This window comes from Melanotaenia boesemani, chromosome 21 (assembly GCF_017639745.1).
Source record: "Melanotaenia boesemani isolate fMelBoe1 chromosome 21, fMelBoe1.pri, whole genome shotgun sequence".
Taxonomy (NCBI): Eukaryota; Metazoa; Chordata; class Actinopteri; order Atheriniformes; family Melanotaeniidae; genus Melanotaenia; species Melanotaenia boesemani.
Genome location: NC_055702.1, coordinates 18,805,839 through 18,824,695, shown reverse-complemented (window position 1 = coordinate 18,824,695; position 18,857 = coordinate 18,805,839). Strand labels below are relative to the sequence as shown.

General features: G+C 37.7%; 2 protein-coding genes across 2 annotated transcripts in view; one reads left to right on the top strand and one right to left on the bottom strand.

Moving 5' to 3' along the window:
- Positions 1–6,984, bottom strand: part of LOC121632294 (cytohesin-3) — a 39,099-nt gene extending 32,115 nt beyond the window's left edge. The window contains exon 1 of the mRNA XM_041973640.1: positions 6,614–6,984. Within this exon, the coding sequence (XP_041829574.1) occupies positions 6,614–6,632 (19 nt within the window). The 5' untranslated portion in view covers positions 6,633–6,984. The remainder of the gene's footprint in view (positions 1–6,613) is intronic.
- A 7,226-nt stretch (positions 6,985–14,210) lies between these two features.
- On the top strand, positions 14,211–18,718 carry rac1a (Rac family small GTPase 1a). Its single transcript, XM_041973649.1, has 6 exons — positions 14,211–14,527; positions 15,725–15,796; positions 15,985–16,102; positions 16,578–16,640; positions 16,990–17,149; positions 17,249–18,718. Exons 1-6 carry the CDS (start codon positions 14,493–14,495, stop codon positions 17,377–17,379), a joined length of 579 nt encoding a protein of 192 aa, XP_041829583.1. The 5' UTR covers positions 14,211–14,492; the 3' UTR covers positions 17,380–18,718.
- The last annotated feature ends 139 nt before the right edge of the window (positions 18,719–18,857 follow it).

Sequence of the window (18,857 nt, the reverse complement as noted above, 5' to 3'; positions counted from 1 at the left end):
ATAATAATAATAAATAACCCAACATAGCTAAAACTGTCAATATCAACAGGAGGCAAATATTTCAATGGTATCTTGTTTTTTTAAAATCAGGCATATTTTTTTAAAGTTTTAAAGATGCACACATGAGAATCATTGAAAAAAATCTCGGGACTGTCAGAGACTTTTAACTCACAGTTGTGAAGTAATAGACTAAAAACACAAGAAGAGACAGAAGTAAAGAAGAGATTAATTCATACTTGCACTATTGGCACTTACGTAGGTTCACTGGCCTCCAGTTATGGAGACTACTGCATGCAAAATATCTACTCATTAATTAAACATTACATTACTAATAGAGTAATCATTTAAGCTCAGATGCAGACTCCAATGACCAGATTCTATATGAGATACACCTAGGGGGAAAAAAGAGCCTGAGCTCTGTTTGCCTGTTTACAAGACATTCTCCACCAACCACTTATTTTAAGCCGACCAGCCTCCCACGGTGTACACAGCCACAACTAGCCCCAAGAGACAGCCTGATGTCCTCCCACACACATACCCTACAGCCACAATAAACTCCATACACTAATTACACCAACTTTGAGCCAACTAATCTCCTTCAGAACTAAAGAGCTACACTCCAAGAAATCATGTACATGGTGTGTGCATTCGGGTTTCCCCAAAGCCATCTTGTCTTGGGTTTCATGTCTGCTTCAGTGAATATGATAAGAAATAATTGCATGTAGGCAGATCTTCTTTAGTTTATGAGATTACTGCAGAAAATATAGAGAGGAAGAAATGTAAGAGGAAATTAATCCATAAGGAAGGCTGTGCATTTGTGATTCTGCACTGGCATGTGTGCGCCATTAACAGGTCTTTAAAGACAAAACAGCAATGCTGCAGTCAGATATGACTTGTTATTTCTAGCACACACTCCCATGTTCAGTCCAAAGAAAGCAAGAGAATTGAAGGAAAGGCCTTCCTCATTCAACTTTTCCCACGGTCAGATAGAAAGAAGAGTGCTGATTGACACTTAAACTGTAGCACTTAAACAGAAAATATTGCTAGAACAAGCTCTCAGTATTCATTTAAGACTTGTTTTTTTTAAAGATGAATCACTTTCATTTAATACCTTGAACCCTAAACAGCCTTATTTTTATCCTTGATGAAGGGATCAAGGAGGATACAGGAAATCAAACTGTTACAATCCATGGCTTCTATCCAGGCACACAGAGCACTGCTTCCCAGCCAATTTCAGCTCCTGCAAACTTTCCACGTCTCCATCCAGCTATACAATGATGCTAAAAATAAACACAAGTAATAAAAACATTTTCAAGTCTATTGCTGATTTCATCCATTTTGAAGCCAGGCCCCGTCTGCTCTGCGGCATGCAAACTGGGCAGAGAAGCGCCGGCTCTGATTAGTGAGTGCAGTAAACAAGTACTAATGAATCCCGCTTTGCAGCTGAGTCCCACAAACAACCCACAGATGTATAGTTTATAGCTGCATTCAGTTTGTAGCTTAGTGTAACTAAGAAAAGTGCAATGATCTCTGTGCAGGATGGTCTAGCTCATCTGCTTCATCTTTGGAATTAACTGCACTTTAATAAAGTCCCAAAATGAATTAATTTTATTTGCGAGGCAAGGCAGTTTATTTGCATAGCACATTTCATGTACAGGACAATTCAAAGTGCTTTACATAAAACAAAGGCATTACAGATATTTAGAAATAGTAAAAGGCATCAACACATAATCACAATAAAATAATAAATTACATTAAAATTATTAAAAGCAAGATAAGTTAAAAAAAAAGTTAACATGTAGATTTCATGCATAGGCGCATGAGAAAAGAAATGTTTTTAACCTGGATTTGAAAATGTCTACATTTGGGGAAAGTTTAATCTCCACTGGCAGTTTGTTCCATTTGTTTGCAGCATAACAGCTAAATGCTGCTTCTCCATGTTTAGTCTGGACTCCTGTTTGGACTAGTTGACCAGAGTCTTTGGATCTAAGAGCTCTGCTAGGTTTATATTCTCTGAACATATCACAGATGTATTCTGGGCCTAAACCATTCTGGGATTTGTAAACGATCAGAAAGGTTTTAAAATCTATTCTGTGACTGTCTGGAAGCCAGTGTAAAGATGTTAAAACTGGTGTGATGTGTTCAGATCTCTTAGTCCTGGTTAAAACTCTAGCAGCAGTGTTTTGTATGAGCTGCAGATGTTTAATGCTCTTTTTAGGAAGTCCTGTTAACAGACCATTACAGTGATCCAGCCTACTGGAGATGAATGCATGGGTGAGTTTCTCTTGGTCTTTCTGGGAGACTAAAACTTTTAATTCTGTTGATGTTTCTAAGTTGGTAAAAAGCTTCTTAGTGACAGCTTTGATGTGGCTGCTGAAAGATAGGTTTGAGTCTATCAACACTTCAAGGTTACAAACTTGGTCAGTGATTTTAAGAGCTCGAGTCTCCAGGTGTTTGCCAATGCTGACCCTCTTCTCTTTGCTACCGAACAGAACAATCTTAGACCAGAATCAGTATTCAAACTAATGTTATTTAACACTTTGACCAGAGCTGTTTCAGTGCTGTGATGAGGTCGGAAGACGGACTGAAATTTATCAAGATTTCCACTTTCATTTAAAAAGTCATGAAGCTGGTGAAATACAACTTTTTCAATAATCTTGGAAATAAAAGAGAAGTTAGAGAGAGATTCAGTAGGACCCCAGTTTCAGCGTTAGCTCTACAGTGTGTGTCATTCGTTCACCACTGAAGACTGAGCTGCCAAGCATGCAACTCAACTCATTTGGGAACAAGTTAGGATTCATTGTCTCACCAAAGGACATGCGGAGGGCCTAGGATCAAACTGCCAACCAATTTCACCACCTGTGCTACAGTCAGCCTTAAATGGTGAGCACACCTGAAAAGAGTAGTTCCTGGAGAAAATATCTGCTCTTCTGGCTGCTCAGTGTTCTTGCATTTACCATCATTACCTTTATACCAGAGTTTAAGGACCTTGTTTTAAAGTATTTTGCAAATACTGCTGACCCCTTTTTATTAACAAAATCTCTCAAATGAAACAATTTTTTCCCTGGCAAACAAATATCTGACTCATCACACCCCTATCACCTGACCCTTTCCCTGAATAGAAGCCAAGTAATCAGATTCAGCTGTGGTTTATTCAACATGGATAACCAATTACAGGCTTTGGTGACTTTATGCAATCCTAACAGCTGCTATACTGTTAAATTCTGTATCTTACACACATTATGATGTTTTAGGCAAATTAGGATCACAGGTTATTTCTGAAACAATGTTTTACTGTGCAACTCTGCTTATATCATATACATTCACTGGATCCTTTTTATAATATATATATATATATATATATATATATATATATATATATATATATATATATATATATATAAAATATGTATAGCAGTCTAGAAGAGCATCTGCAATCTACAATAGATCATTGGGTTCAGAAACTTATATTCTCATCAGTCAGTTTGAGGCCAGCTGAAGCTTCTTGTAAGACTGATTCAGGATCCTAAGAGGTGGCTTTGGGAGCATCAACTGTTTACATACTGTTAATCCGGCGGCATCTGTTGGCTCTGTCCTATGTTGTTTTTCAGATTGGTTCACCACTGCAGAGCAAGTTTAAGTCGCAACTTTGAGCATATGTTGTTCATGCATGCTGAATGTACCAGCATGAGAACGTAATGTGCACGCCCCAAAAAATATATGATGGCTTAAAATAACAGCTCAGACCAAAGAAATGGCTTTGACATGTTTTATCTAGAGTCTGAAGTGTATCTACATTAAACAGATTGCTTGTGGAGTTAGCTGAGCCAATACACCTTGAAGAGAAGATTTCTTTTTTTTTTTAGACATATTTTTCTGCACAGCCAAATGAGGTAAATATAGTACCTCTGACTCTTTATAAGCTACACCTCAGCTATCTGCTCTGAAAATTTCTGTCTTGACAAGCTTCTCTTGATTCAGCTTTGACTTTAGCTGCTGGAAGTGTTTGGCAGAGACAGAATTAGAAACCAAGTGTTTGTGTGGTGATACCAGCATATCAAAGTGTGCATGTGAACAATGTTAAGTGATGCGTGAAAGTCAGCGAGTGTGTGTAAGCAATTGAGAGCCCTTAATATTTACAGTAAGTTATGTTAAATACTGGCTGCACAGACAAAGTCACTCTTTGCTCTCTGACTTCCTGTCACAGGACTAAGTGACTGTTATCTATCTGACTGGACTTGTATGAGCAGTTTGCTTGTAGTACACATGATATTGCTTGTGCAAAGTTAACCGTTCCCTCAGTTAGACACGTTCAATTATATTAATTGTGTCTGAGTTTTACTAAAAAAATGTAGAAGAAACTATAAGGGGACAAAGAATATGCACCGCAACATTAATGGGCAAACCCCCCATAAGTACTCCTGTTTCCAATCATATTTAGAAATGAGCAAAGAGGCATATTTGTATAAACATGGAAGTTCAGAGGAGTATCTCCCCCAGCTCTGTTAATCTCTGAGTTTAACTGACAGCTTTTTATCAGACTACAGCCGTTTATTTACACTACATTGGCTTTACAGACTTCAGCCCACAAGACAGTTTGGATTATCAGCTCAGAAACATACTGCAAGTGTGTACTTCCATACTATAATAAAATAACTGACTCAAAGCTGCAGGCAGTGTGTGTGTGCAGTAATCTGGGTTACATGCAACTGCAGGGGTTGAAATTCTGCTTTAACATCAAATCACACTGTCAAGTCAGGGCTACTTAATACCCATGGCCAACATTAACACCAGGTGTAAAGAGAGTGTCACTATATCATATTTAATCTCCAAATGAAGCATGGCTTATTTCAATATTTTAACCCAGTTCAACAAGTTCAGTGACCTTAATACACTTTAGTGGGTTGTCGACTATTACCATCCCATGACATGCTGCTCCCTGATTTTTATTCAGGCATTTATAACAGCAAATTGATACATACGATAGCAGTTTCAAGCCATTTCATAAGGTTTGTGAATAATATTAATTCCCTCATAGAAACCTCATACAAACACAATGAACGAGGTTTAGATGCAGCACATATTTTAAATAGAAAAAAAAGAAGTGCAATGATTTGGAGAAATTTTTAAAAATGTATGAAAGGTGAAAATGTTTTTTTGTTTTATTTTTCCCCTCTCTCTCTTTTAACCATCACTCTGCAAAGTATCTGGGGACTGAGGAGACAATTATGCACCACATTCAACAAATGAAACGTCTGGACTGCAAGCAGGACAGCCAAGATTCTTCTGCTGCTGTAATACCTAAAGAAAGCAGCTTGTCTTGCTGAAATAGTTTCCCCTGAGAAAGAAGCTGCTTAGCAGCACACATAGTTCCAAAACCTGTATATGACATAAAGCTGTCACTTTTATGAGGTGTACATGCACTCTCCCATGAACGAGCAAGGGTTTATGCTTTCAAACTATTTGCTGATAATAAGCAAAATGGCTTTTCGTTTCAGTTTGGAGGACTCAGAGTGTATGAAAGCAGAGTAAAGAAGTGCCATTTAAATATTTAATTAAGTTAAATTTTCTTCATAATTTTATAAGTTATATTAGTAACATTTTTATTTAAATCAGGTTGTATCATATTTGATACATACAGTTTCTTAGACCTTTTGCACCACTCTGTGGTAAAAACTTTACTCTGCTTTACACAATCTAATATTTGTCTTATACACCCTGGTAGATACAATAATAATGCAATAATGAACTACAATAACTTTAAGATATCGCATTGTAATAACCAGTGAATATACAAAATTACCATTTTCTATATATATTTTGTTAAAGGGTCAAATAAAGACTTCACATTTGGAAAAAAAAAATAGATTTTTCTCACCATTTTTTCTTGGTTCGGGCTTTAAAAGGTTAAAAGATTAGTAAATCATTGCATTCTGTTTTTATCTGTATTTTACACAGCAAGCCAACTTTTAAAAAAAAATAAAGAGATGTGGACACTGGAGCTTAGGCGTTTTTGTCAATTTAATAAAAATCTCTGCAGCAAATAAGCCTCCTGTGGAACCAAAGATTAACCAAATAACTTTATTTTATCCTTGTTTTTACAGTTTTGTTGGCAGCTTTGGACCTGCAAGGTCTATCCTCGATACGAATGGCTGTCGGTCAGATACCTTATCAATTTCCACCAGTTTACAGGCTTCAATGGCGCCACAAGATAGTAAGAGACACTTCAAAGCCTCACAAGACATCAAACAGATGGAAAAGGTTTGTACGTTGATTTTTTCCCCCTCTCTGTCTCTAGTTTTTTTTATTTTTTTTTGCGTGCTATCGTTGCTTCTTAACGTGTGTCTGCACAGGAGCAGGCTCTCATCTCCAAGGATGGAGAGCATGAAAAACAACAGGCTCTTCCTCTCTCTGAGAAAACTGCTTTATATGTAAGGTTACTTCAAGTTCAATGACAACCCAGTATGGTTGTTTTTCTGGGTATGTCATTAACAACACAAGATCACCTCATCTCCTGGCTCATCCGTGTGCCCTGACTCATACACAGCCATCCATACCGTCCATCCATCCCTGAGAGAGGAAGCAACGTGAGCAAAGAAAGAAACAGTCTTACCGTGATTGTCTTCATCCATATCGATTGTAGGACCGACTTGGCAGTTCGGCAGAAGGTGTAAACCCTCGCGGGAAATGAATTTCGCTGGGTGTTTTTTATTTATTTATGTTTTATTATTATTATTATTTTAACGGGATCTTCTTTCCATCCAACTGACACACACAACTGAAGCCGGTGGTGCGTTCACAGACAGATGGATGAAGTGGACCGGTGAGCGAGGATCTCAGCGGTGAGATTAGGTCAAACACAGAAGAAAAGGAAGCTGCTGAGTGAGCGTTAAAGGAAGATTCTCGTGAGCAGAGGTTTTATCTCACAGTTGAGATCTGACACGGCCGCTTCTATGTGTCTCCGCTCCATCCTCAGCTGCTCCGCCTGCGTTCACATTAGCTCCACTGCAAGCAGGGCGGCGTCATCAAGCCCCGCCCCTGATAGCAACAACCCCACACCTTCGCCACTAACACGCGCGCGCGCACACAGCAACCCACAAAGTTCAATATAAAAAACACGACTACATGTTATGTTATTATTTCATAAAATGTATAAATAGCCCCATTACACTATTTTTAAACGTTGTGTTGGCTGAGCTCAGTTTTGTATGTTTATTAAAAAATTCCCATGTGAACTTGTGTCTTACTGAAGCGTATTCATTAAAGATCCTGGTCACACCAGCTGCTGTCCTGCTGGAAGGGGACACATGAAGGCAGAGCCCAGCACATGGTCCCGAGTTCAGGAAGGGAGTTGTGCTGGGGACGCATTGTACACTGCAAAGACACAATGGAAGAAAGTTAAAGAACAGGAAGTGATGTGATGGGCCTGTTCTCCTCCACCCTTGGGGTATGATGAAATCTGGCCTGTGGTACCAAGTGAAGCAAATGATTTTAATAAAGTATTTTATATGACCTTTTATAACCTTGGATCATAATCATTATTGTTAGTATTTCTTTCTTCTTATTTGCCATTTAGGGCTTGGCTACTTTCTGTGCTTTGTTACCATGTTTGTCTGTCTGTTAGCAACATAACTCAAAAAGCTATGGACAGATTTTGATTACATTTTCAGGAAATGCTAGAAATGGAATAAGGAACAAGTGATTACATTTTGGGGGGCGATCCGGATCACCGTCTGAAACCAAGAATTTTTAAAGGATTCTTTACTGTTTGGAGATAGGGCAAAATAAAATAAAATAACAAGATGGCATCATGGTAGACGTTATAATCCAGCATTGTTTAACCTGGATCATGTTGATATTCTGGATCTGGTGATCCAGCATGTTTAAAATGTGGGGGGCACTGGGTGGGCTGTTGGGGGTTTTTCTCTGGTGAGTGACCCTATGGCTTGGTGGAGGTCTGCGCTCTCTGGGTGCTTCCTGTCCTGTGCACTAAGGAAACACACACAATGGTGTCACTTGAAAGTCTGTGAATCCTTGAAAAGTTTCCATATTTCATGTCTTGATTGTTCACTTGAGTATTTTTTATAATAATAATAATAATAATAATACATTTTATTTAAAAGCGCCTTTCAAAACACCCAAGGACACTGTACAAAGGAACATTAAAATAAGCTCATTTCTGTGTTTTATGGCAGATTTATGCAGAAATTTAGAAGAACAGAAAGGTTTCTCAGCACCAATACACTGTAAGACTACTGATTCAGCAGCTTCAGTACAATAGATAGTGGGAAAGCTGAAAGTGTCTGCTAAATTCTTTATTTTATTTTATTTTATTTTATTTTATTTTACTCAATTACTCAATTTCTGAGAATCATCCCTTAAAATCTTGCATTTCAGATTTAATTATTAATACTTTGCATTAGAAGATTCTGGCTTAATTTATAAGAATTTTGACTATTTCAAAACCTTTGAGATATTAAGGAATTTTTTCATTTTTGCTCATCACAATTGTAGAAATGCGTAAGTGTTCATACGCAACTAATTTGAAAAATTCTACTCTCTTACTTAATTTCTCCTCTGTTTTATAACCACAATAAACTTTTCCTACTTGAAAGGTCACCTGCTGGCAATGTGGCCTGTCTGACTGATGCATGTCTCTATTGTCTCCTACACAGAGAATGACCTCATTGTTACTGGAATGAATCACAAATATTCAAATGCTTCCTATTAATACAAGTTTTAGATTAAAAAAAACAACACCGGAATTAAATGCAGATCACTTTCTATGTCTATAAACCAAAAACTGATTCAATCTGATTCCTAAATTTCCTTATTTCTTTCTAGTTCAAACAGATGACAGCACATAGTGACAAATGAAATATCCTAAAATAGAAAATTAATGGTTTAACTTGTTTTTCCCCTCCAAAGCTCCGAGCATAAACAAACACTAAATCCAGTGATTTGCAACATGTTTCAGTAAATTCCTGCTCCACACCCCTTCAGAGGCCACCCTGCAGGCAGACACCACAGCTGATTTCATGTAAGTCTTGAAAGAGAAACTCAGAGAGGAAGTTAATTAGGAAACATGACAACTTCATCATCATCTCGTTCTCTCTTTCACCAGTGTTTCTGGCAGCAAAGCAGGGTTTTGTGTCAGGGCAGGGAAGGCTGTAAGTTTTGGGAATCGTCCTGTGTTAAATACGTGGACTACAGGAAGGGTAGCATTTCCAGTTCGGTGGAAGCAGAAGGGTGGAGTCCAGAAAAAGCTTTCGCCATGATACAATTCATTAAAATAAACGAAACATGACGCTGCTGATGTCAACTTTAAATTATAGGACAAAGCTGAGGATGGCTCATTTAAATTCAGAATCTTTTTTAAACAGAAATAACCAGTAAAAGTAACAGTCCAAGACCATCTTGTGATTAACATGTGACCCATAAACTTGGCTTTAGTCTCTCATCATGTCAGCTGTTTAAAAGCCAGCAGAAAGAAATGCTTTACATGGATGCACTTGCACCACATTTCCCTGGAAACGTGTTATTCTCCTGATACTCATTTCCATGCAGAGGATTTCTGCTTGTTGCCTCATTAGTGCATCAAACTTTTACTTTCAATATAAAAAAATGTTTTGCTCTGAACTTTTGCTTCCCTCAATACAGAAATGAACCTCTCTTGACTGCCCTTCTGCAGGAGCCTGTCTCATAACCCATACTGTTATAATGAGGTTGAACTAGAAAGCTGTGCACAGGTCATTCGTTATTTCTGTTTGGCATAAAGAAACATTTTGGACTTAAAGCACAATTTCTGTGGAATTAATTGATGTATCATCTCTTGTATTTAAGTCCATCACTGTCAATAATTGTTCAACAAATGAATTGTAATAATGAAATGTAATATCCATTTCATAATTGAGACATCTGGACACCAGAGAACATATCATTTCTATTTGAGCCTGGTGAGCATCTGAGGACGGCCTGAATCTCATGAAAAGTCCCCCACACACATTCCTGCTAGAGCAAACACACAAGTAATGTGACACATTTCCTGTCTCACTGTGGTTGAGAGAATGAAGCAGGCAGTGTCGGTAAAGGTCGTAGGAGAAACTGGAGAAAGAGAAACACACACATGCAGAGTAAAGTGGACAAAGGAAACGTGGGACATCGTTCCAACAGAGAGTAAAGTGCTTGAGTTTTCCTGCTGCTTGACCTAGAGGCTGGAAACTTTCTATCACATCCGCCGCATCACTATGTGACTCATACTTGGTTTAATAAAAGAAAAAATTCATAGATGATCACAAGAACATCATCAGAAAAAAATAACTGTGAATAAAAGGCAGTGGACACAAATAGCTGTGGGGAAGTTCCTCTTGTCTTATTACTAAAACTATTTATATGCTGCAGGTCAGAAACGGTGCAGTGAGAGGACTTCTTGAACAGCGCAGCTTATTTTTGGGACTCCCCGTCTGCTGCTTCTGGCTAATAAACAAGCTGCACAGCCCACAAACAACCTGGACGTGAATGCAAAGTAAATCCTGATGTTACAACATGAGCTAGAGGCAGTTTGCAGCTTTCAAAGAATGAAAGGGAATTTATTTCTGATGCTGATGCACTTGGAAGGAATTTTGTGTTGTGCATATTTATTATCAGAATGTGGCGTGTATTTTTTTGTGCATTCGCTGTATGTACAGAAGTTCAAGGGAGCAGATGAGTTTTTGATTTTAAGGATGTGGCGATCTTTAGATGCAGAGAAGTTTTGATGTAAGTGCGCAGAGTATTGAAAGCCTGTTATCAGATCAAACATGCACATTTGCCTGGTCAGGCTCGTTTTTACTGATAAATTTTTGCACCGCCCATTAGGGCTGGGCAATATATCGAGACTTTATCAGATGCAATATAGAAGGAGGGAATATCGTTTCTATCGAGGTAGCTTGTTTTGAATTAAAAGCATCTTTTCTTTTGCATTTTGCACAGCTGTATTTTTGTTATGTCATTGAAAAGTATTTTGAATTTATTTTGTTTTAGGAGCATTTAATTGAATTTAAAGGTACTGTAATTTCAGTCAGCTGTTTTAATGCACATATGCTACTGATCCTTAATAAAAGTATATTTGGCACTGAAAGGCTGTAAATTAGAGCTGTCTTTTTGGTTACTTGACCAAAAAAAAATATATATATACCGAGAAATATATCGTATATCATGATTCAGGTAAAAAATATCGAGATATAAGATTTGGTTCATATCGCCCAGCCCTACCGCCCATCACTTGTCACTGTTTGAGCTCCTGACTCAATCATTGCTGAGCTGGTTATCTGCCAATGCAGCACATCAGCCTACACCGATCATGCTGGATGATAACAGCAGCACAAATGCCAAAGCCGCAGCAAGGTTTTGCCATCTGCTTTATTAGCTCATTTAGCACTTATTTTAAAAAAAGAGACTTTTTCCCTTTATTTTTTATTTTAATTTTTTATTTAGACATTTCACATATCCTGTTGTGTTACCAATACAAAGCACATTCAGGCATTAACTGATGGCTGCCTGCAGCCTGTCAGTCTGACGCCTATGCAGATGTCAGCGCCATGACAGGGGTCATAGAATCTTGGTGCTTATTAGAGAATATGATCGAACATAATGATCTGATTAAATGTGTCACTGAACTGGAATTTGAAGGGAGATGCATAGGGACTAATTGTCACAGGAGGGCTTAGTGTTTGAATAGCAAAGACTTACTACATCTGTCAGTCTGACCTAGGGTGGCTACACAAGCAGCTCACGGCCAAGTATGAATGAAAAGTGAATAAATTATGAATTTGTAAAGTGCTTTGGGTGCCTTGAAAAGCACTATATGAATCTAATCCATCATTATTATTATTAAATTGACTTTACTAGCAGCTCTGGGTTGTTAAAAGCTCTGTCTTTGTATGAGAGATGCAATGCTATTGTGTAAGTCTAAGAGGGAGCTGTTTTACTGTATTTTAATTTCTTTTAGTGTATTTTAGTTATATTTTAATGTCCTAGAATCTCTAACTGTGTGTGGACTGTCTTTATCTATATGTACAGCAAAGCTTTTTTTATTTGCTATATAAATAAAGTGGATTGGATTTGAGTAGAAGAAAACCCTGTAACACTACCAGACGTTTCTATTGAAATCAGTATGTTAGATTTATAAAATCTCACAAAGACTTTCAGTTGAGTGAGGTCAAGCATATAATTCTCTCCTATAAGATCTTATTCAGTGCACAAATTAAGCATATATAGAAAATATGTAGAATATACATCAGTGGGGAAAAATAAAGTTTAATGGGGAAACTCAGGTCAAGTCAAAATTTATTTCTATATCACATTTAAAACAACCTCAGTTGACGAAAGTACTGTACAGTGCAGACAATAAAAACAACATCAGACAGCAATAAAATAAAAAACACTCATATATGAAATAATAATAAAATTGTAGAAAAATAACAAATGAAACCAAAAGCTAAGCAATAAGAAGGTTTAAGAAAGCCAAAACAACCTGGGACAAGTGGGAAAATGTTATTCATGTTCTTGTCATGAGCTATTTGAGAAAATCAATACCAAAGCCATGTTTCCAGATGGTAATTTAATATATGACCAGCAGCAAGATTGGAAAGAGGGGGACTGAAACGGCCTAAGCACAAACAGCATCCAAATCAATGTATCAGAGGATCAAATCATCTATAACCAAACTGCTGTCACATGCACTGGCATTGTGAGCTGAAATAATAATGGCAAATGTCAACACAGATTTAGTGCCCAAATTAAATTGATAGAAATCAGTCATAATTTAATGCAGGACTCAACATGCAGCCTGATAAAATCACATTTGTAACATCTGACAAGACCAATTCTTATCTTTTGATGTGTTGATACTGTGGAATGGTTTCTCATCCAGTCAATATCTCTGTTTGGCACACAGAGAAACAGCAGTGCGACACCCCCACAGTGTTTTACAGCCCCCCCTGCTGTGCTGCCAATGGTTTTGCTTGTCCTTCATTAATCTCGCTCCCTTGCTTTTACCCCTCATAATATGGATGTTTATCCTGTTAATGACATGTTTAATCCAAATTTCATCTTACCAGTATGAAAACTGTGGAGACATGAAGAGAGTAAATGCTTCCAAAATTATAGTTTCCCAGCTGTAAAGGTGTACAATACTTCCCTCTGGTGTTTTTGTGTAAAAGAACAGGTACAAATGGATTAAAGAAAAGAAAATAATTCATTTAGAAGTAACAGCACAGATTACAGTTAGAGTCTGATTGAAGAACTGCTACACAAGCATTTATACATGCTATTTTTTAGCCAAGTCAAAACTGGAAATATTCATTTGCATAGCACTTCCTGTCAGGACTGTAAGTTATTACATTGTTCAATAATTTCTAGTCATTTCCAAATATGCAATAATGGTGCAAATGACGTTTATGTAAAATTAACCTTATGTACTATTCAGCTGTTTCATTTAACCAAAATATTATACATCACTGTCTTTCTCCGTGCTGCCTCAACTAATTATCCCATGTCATTTCTTCTGTATGGTGAAATGTGAAATCCTCTACAAGTTCATAGGTTCCTACTCAATTATTTCTCCACCTATGTTTTTCTTAAGGTTGTGCAGGGGAGGTGGTTCACTAGAAAAAATAGCATTTCAAATCCCAAATCTTTCTTGCTTGTATTTGATACTTATGTAAAATAGTCTGGAGACAAAAAAGCTTACCCCCTAATTTCCTGTAAACTGTTCAACTGGGTGAAATTACTCTCTTCTTTGAGTTTCAGCGCTTTGAATCTCATCTGTTTCAACAATATAAATCGAGAGAAAAAAATTCTTGTAAATTCAAATATTTTTCACAACTAACCTTTTTAATTGGGGTTTATATTTGGAAAAAAAAGAGAGAGTCCCTCAATTTGTCATATAATGAAAATGTTTGTTCCTCAGTTTGGTGGTGAAAAACAAATTCTTGTTTAATCAGCAGTTGAAGTTAGGTTTTTATATTTATTCTGTTGTGTGTTGTTTTCAGATCTATATTTGAGAAGGACATTATCATATTAAAACTTTCTATTCTCAACATGTTTTTGCAAACCACGTGGATTCTCTTTACCACAGTGTTGGCAGACTGTAATGTAATGGGTAGCATCTAAGTGCACCTGCGGTTAATGACCAGTAGATGGCGCGTTTTGACCGGATGTGACTTGCATGGATCTCAGCTTCCCAACTGTGGGCGTTTTTCCCCCCTCAATCTTGACTCCAGACCTTTTTTCCTTTTTTTTCTTCTGGGTGTTGCCTGTATAGTTTACAACTTTGGAGTTTCACTGGAGTTTTGCTGCTGACAAGGAAGGGTGTGTCCGATAAATCTCGCAACGACTTTATAAAGTTTTAGGCTTGTTTGTTCAGTTTCAAGGTACTTTTCAGCAACACACCGGGACCTGTTTATTTTAGCTGCCGTTAGCTAGTTAGCTAACTGAGACCGAGCCGTCCGATGCAGGCCATTAAGTGTGTGGTGGTGGGGGACGGGTAAGTTCAAGTGTGTTATTTATTTATTTAAGTTTCGTTATAACCTGATTAATTTAAACGTTTAATCTGCGTTGTAGGGAATAAATGTTAACATAGCTGTTTTGGTTGACCCAATTAGCAACAGTTGGCTAGCTGCTAACAAGCCTCAAATACCATGCCAGCAGAGCGACAGCTGTTGTTGTACCTGCTGTCGGTCCAGCTGGGTCACAGACTTATCTTCATGCCTCGGTTTGCTGAAGCTGAAAGGGTCACAACATGGCATTTGTCAGACATGACGCAGGATTTTTTAGGATTTCGAGGCTCTGTGATTGAAAGCTCTGGCATCTTTGTCAGAAAATTGGTTAAGCGCCTCTCGTGTATCATCAACCCCAGTTTATTGGGTTGTATAACATTTGATCGTTTTAGTTCTTAAAAGTTATTAATTACTAAGATCAAAACAGCTTTATTAGGCTGACAAACCATGCCCTCATTCACGTAGGCGCATATAAATGTGTATGTGCATAAAAGGGCATGATAGTCCACAGCTTTGTTGGGGTTAAGATCCTCAATTAAATGAAAGCAGATAACATCACATCTTGAATCTTTTGACAAAGTAAAAACAAACAAAAATTATATCCACAGATGTGAGTCACAAGCCATCTTACCTTGAAACCAAAATGTGCCCACAGTAATGTTGTGGTGTGGCTCTGTGGCTAAAGCCAGGATATTAATGTCAATAGATGCTCATATCACATTAAGCTCATTGGGATAAGTGGTAGCTGTCATTAAGCCACAGTAAAAGAAGGTGCCACAAATACACAGACAGTACAGAAATGGTGATAACATTAACATTTGTTACCTTCAGTTTTTTTTCTCTCTTTTTAATAGAGGATCAGCTAAACTTAGATCCTTCAAAATGAAATTTGATAAATAAATTTTCTTGCTATATTGAAGAACCAGAGTGAAGTCAGAGCATGCTTCTGTTGTGCTCTGCGTTACAAAGAGAGATGGCACAGCTTTGACATTAAACCTGTCAGACTTGACCCGTTGACCTGTGAGGCAAGATGGGCTACACCCGCTATGTATACTATGAAAAATAGGAAGATACTTGATTTGGCATGTTACTTGAGAATGTATTGTCATTATGCAGGAAGTGAAAAGAAATGCAAATAAAGCCTGAGTCTTCAGTTAACATCATTCTCTCCTTTCTCCTCTCAGGGCTGTGGGTAAAACATGCTTACTCATCAGCTACACTACAAATGCCTTCCCTGGAGAGTACATCCCCACAGTGTAAGTCATGCACAGACACATCGTGAACCGCTGTGGTCCTACTAAATACTAAATAGGTTATAATAAATAAGGACACAGCCAGAAGATGTGATAGACTCAAAGTGTATCTTTTTAATATCTTAGATATTAAGCAGCATAACAATAAGTCAAACAAAATTCACTCATAATGTGCACCCTCCTGCCTGTAGCTTCGACAACTACTCTGCTAATGTGATGGTGGATGGGAAACCAGTGAACCTTGGTCTTTGGGACACGGCAGGACAGGAGGACTACGACAGGCTCAGGCCACTGTCTTACCCACAGACAGTATGTATATACACACACTGCATGTGTACACACACTCACCATTGATTAAAAAAAAAACACTGTCTTCACTTTATGAGCATTGACTTGGAGGTATTTTCTTGGTTGTAATGCTGAGGACAAGCGTCTCGCTCTCAGCAGAGTAGAGCCTCGTATCTACAGTACCTATACACTGTCTGGAGAAGGGCTGAAGGAAGTGAAAAGCAGCTCATGTTTGCTTTCTTTGTCTTCATAACAATCTGGCCTCTGTGCCAAAGACCAGCAGAGCACCGAAAGCAAGAGTCACTCTATTTATTCAACAAGATCAGTCCAGATTTGTCTGGATTACTGAATCTGTAGTGAGTTAGGCAACACTATGTATTCTCTAGGATTATTCTAAGCATCATGGGTTTTATTCATTTCCATGTGAAGTTGTAGATATTAATGCCACTGCTGATTAAGGTTTTTTATTTATTTATTTTGTCATTTTCCTTCTCAGGATGTGTTCCTGATTTGCTTTTCGCTTGTCAGTCCAGCTTCCTTTGAAAATGTTCGTGCCAAGGTGAGAACAGCCCATCTTTTGATATTTGGTTCACCGTTCAGATTAGCCTAGCTGGATCATCTATGAGTGTATGAGACCATGTAGTTAAAAAAAAAAGAACTATGATATTTTTACCTACCTTTAAATATAGGTTTTGGGCAAGAAATGTTTTCTAATTCTCATTATGATGCCCCTAAAGTTTCAAAATTCATGTATGAATGAAAGTAAAATGAACATTTGTCACATAAATGTTAAGAAGGTTGTACTTTAGATATTCATACCTCTGCTTGATGTCACCATGCAGCCATGAAAGTAACACTGTTCTTACATTGGTCATGCAACAAGTACAATCTCAATCCTTCCTCTGCAGTGGTACCCCGAGGTGAGACACCACTGTCCCAACACACCTATTATCCTGGTTGGCACCAAGTTGGACCTGAGAGACGACAAAGACACCATCGAAAAGCTCAAAGAGAAGAAACTCTCTCCCATCATCTACCCTCAGGGCTTGGCCATGGCTAAAGAAATAAGTTAGTTGTAGCTCCACTTATCTACTTTTTAAAAAATGGTTTTGCTGTGAAGAGTTTGTATTTACAACACAATTTTTCCTGTACTTTAATTGCAATTAGGTGCAGTGAAATACCTGGAGTGTTCAGCTCTGACGCAGCGCGGCCTTAAGACAGTCTTTGACGAAGCCATCAGGGCGGTCCTGTGCCCCCCACCCGTCAAGAAGAGGAAGAGGAAGTGCACAGTACTGTAATGGAAGCCCACAGGGAGTAGAAAATCCAGTTACAGTCAGAACTTGGCCACTCGGTGTGGAGAAGATGCTGGGTGGGTTCCCACAAATATCTTGTCACCCTGTGTCCTTGCTTATGTAGGATATGAGGTAAATCAGAATTTATCTGAAAGGACTTTACAGATGTTTTTTATTTTCTATCAGATTTGTTTCTGGTTGCTCACATCTGTTCGGTCCTTTCAGACTAACTGTAATGAAGTGGTTTTTGCCTTAGTGTGAAAGTGGGAGATTTGATTTGGCATCTGGGGTTAATTAAGGAGTAAGAGGGAGGATTTTATTAAATAAAGAAAAAAAGGCACAAACATAAATGTAATTTTTCCCCAGACATGATGAAGAAACACAACTTGAGCATAAATTTGTCCTGTAGTTCCATCGATATAACTATAGAACAAGGAGGTCCTGTGCTGCACCTTCAACATGAAACACTAAGATTCCTGCTGCCTTGACAACATTTTACTTTAACGGTTTTATAGATTTTTTTTTTGTCGTCAGCTGTGATCAAGCGACCATTTTGTTTACATGTTCCATCTGATAAAATTGAAGTGATGCTAAAACTAAGCCAGTGATCACAATCATTAACACTAAAAAGTTGTTTTTGCTACCTTTGTATTATTTAGCCTGTACATGATATGCCGTCATAAATAGTTTAATCCTTTAAACACTAATAGGAGTTGAAGCAGGAATTGAAACGGTATAATTACCAAAGAGCAGTGAGCAGGATTTAAAACCATCTGCTTTATATTTCCAGCTAGTTGTCTTGTTCCTAGAAGTTTTCCATGTGAATCCATCAGCCTCACTTTGTCACTTGAACACAGTATTTTATGTGTGAAGGTACAAAGCAGCCGGCAGTGTCGTGGTTGCTTATCTAAAAAATTTATCCTTGAAGTTATACCCATCATCTCTACTTCAGTTCATGCTCAGAAACTGTTCTGTGACGGTTTAATGTTCGGTAAATGGTCATGTTGGCATGACGGTGCGGAAACTTTCATTTGGACCCCATTTATTATCACTGTTTTATGAAGTTGATGAGCCAGTGTAATTGTATTTGAAGGTTGGAAGTCTTTTTAATGTGTTGTACAATATGAAGTCCATCAGTAAATGCTTGACTAATGCATTTGATTTTTAAAAGGAGCAATGATCAACTGTTAAGTGTGCTTTGAAGAAACACTAAATCTAGTCTCAATATTTTGTCAGTGTTTCAATGGCACAATGGAAGTGTACACTTTACTTTCTTACTAAATGTGGTTTCATGTTCATGTAGTAACATGCCGATTTTTTTTAAACCAAATAAATTCATTGAAAATGTTCTATTGTGTTTGTCATAGAACCAAATTGATTTAATATTTTAATTTCCAGAAAGTGTTCACATCTGGCCAAAAGTTATTATTAAAGCAAAGGAAATAAATTAATTTCAACATTTAAGAACCAGTAAATATTTGGCA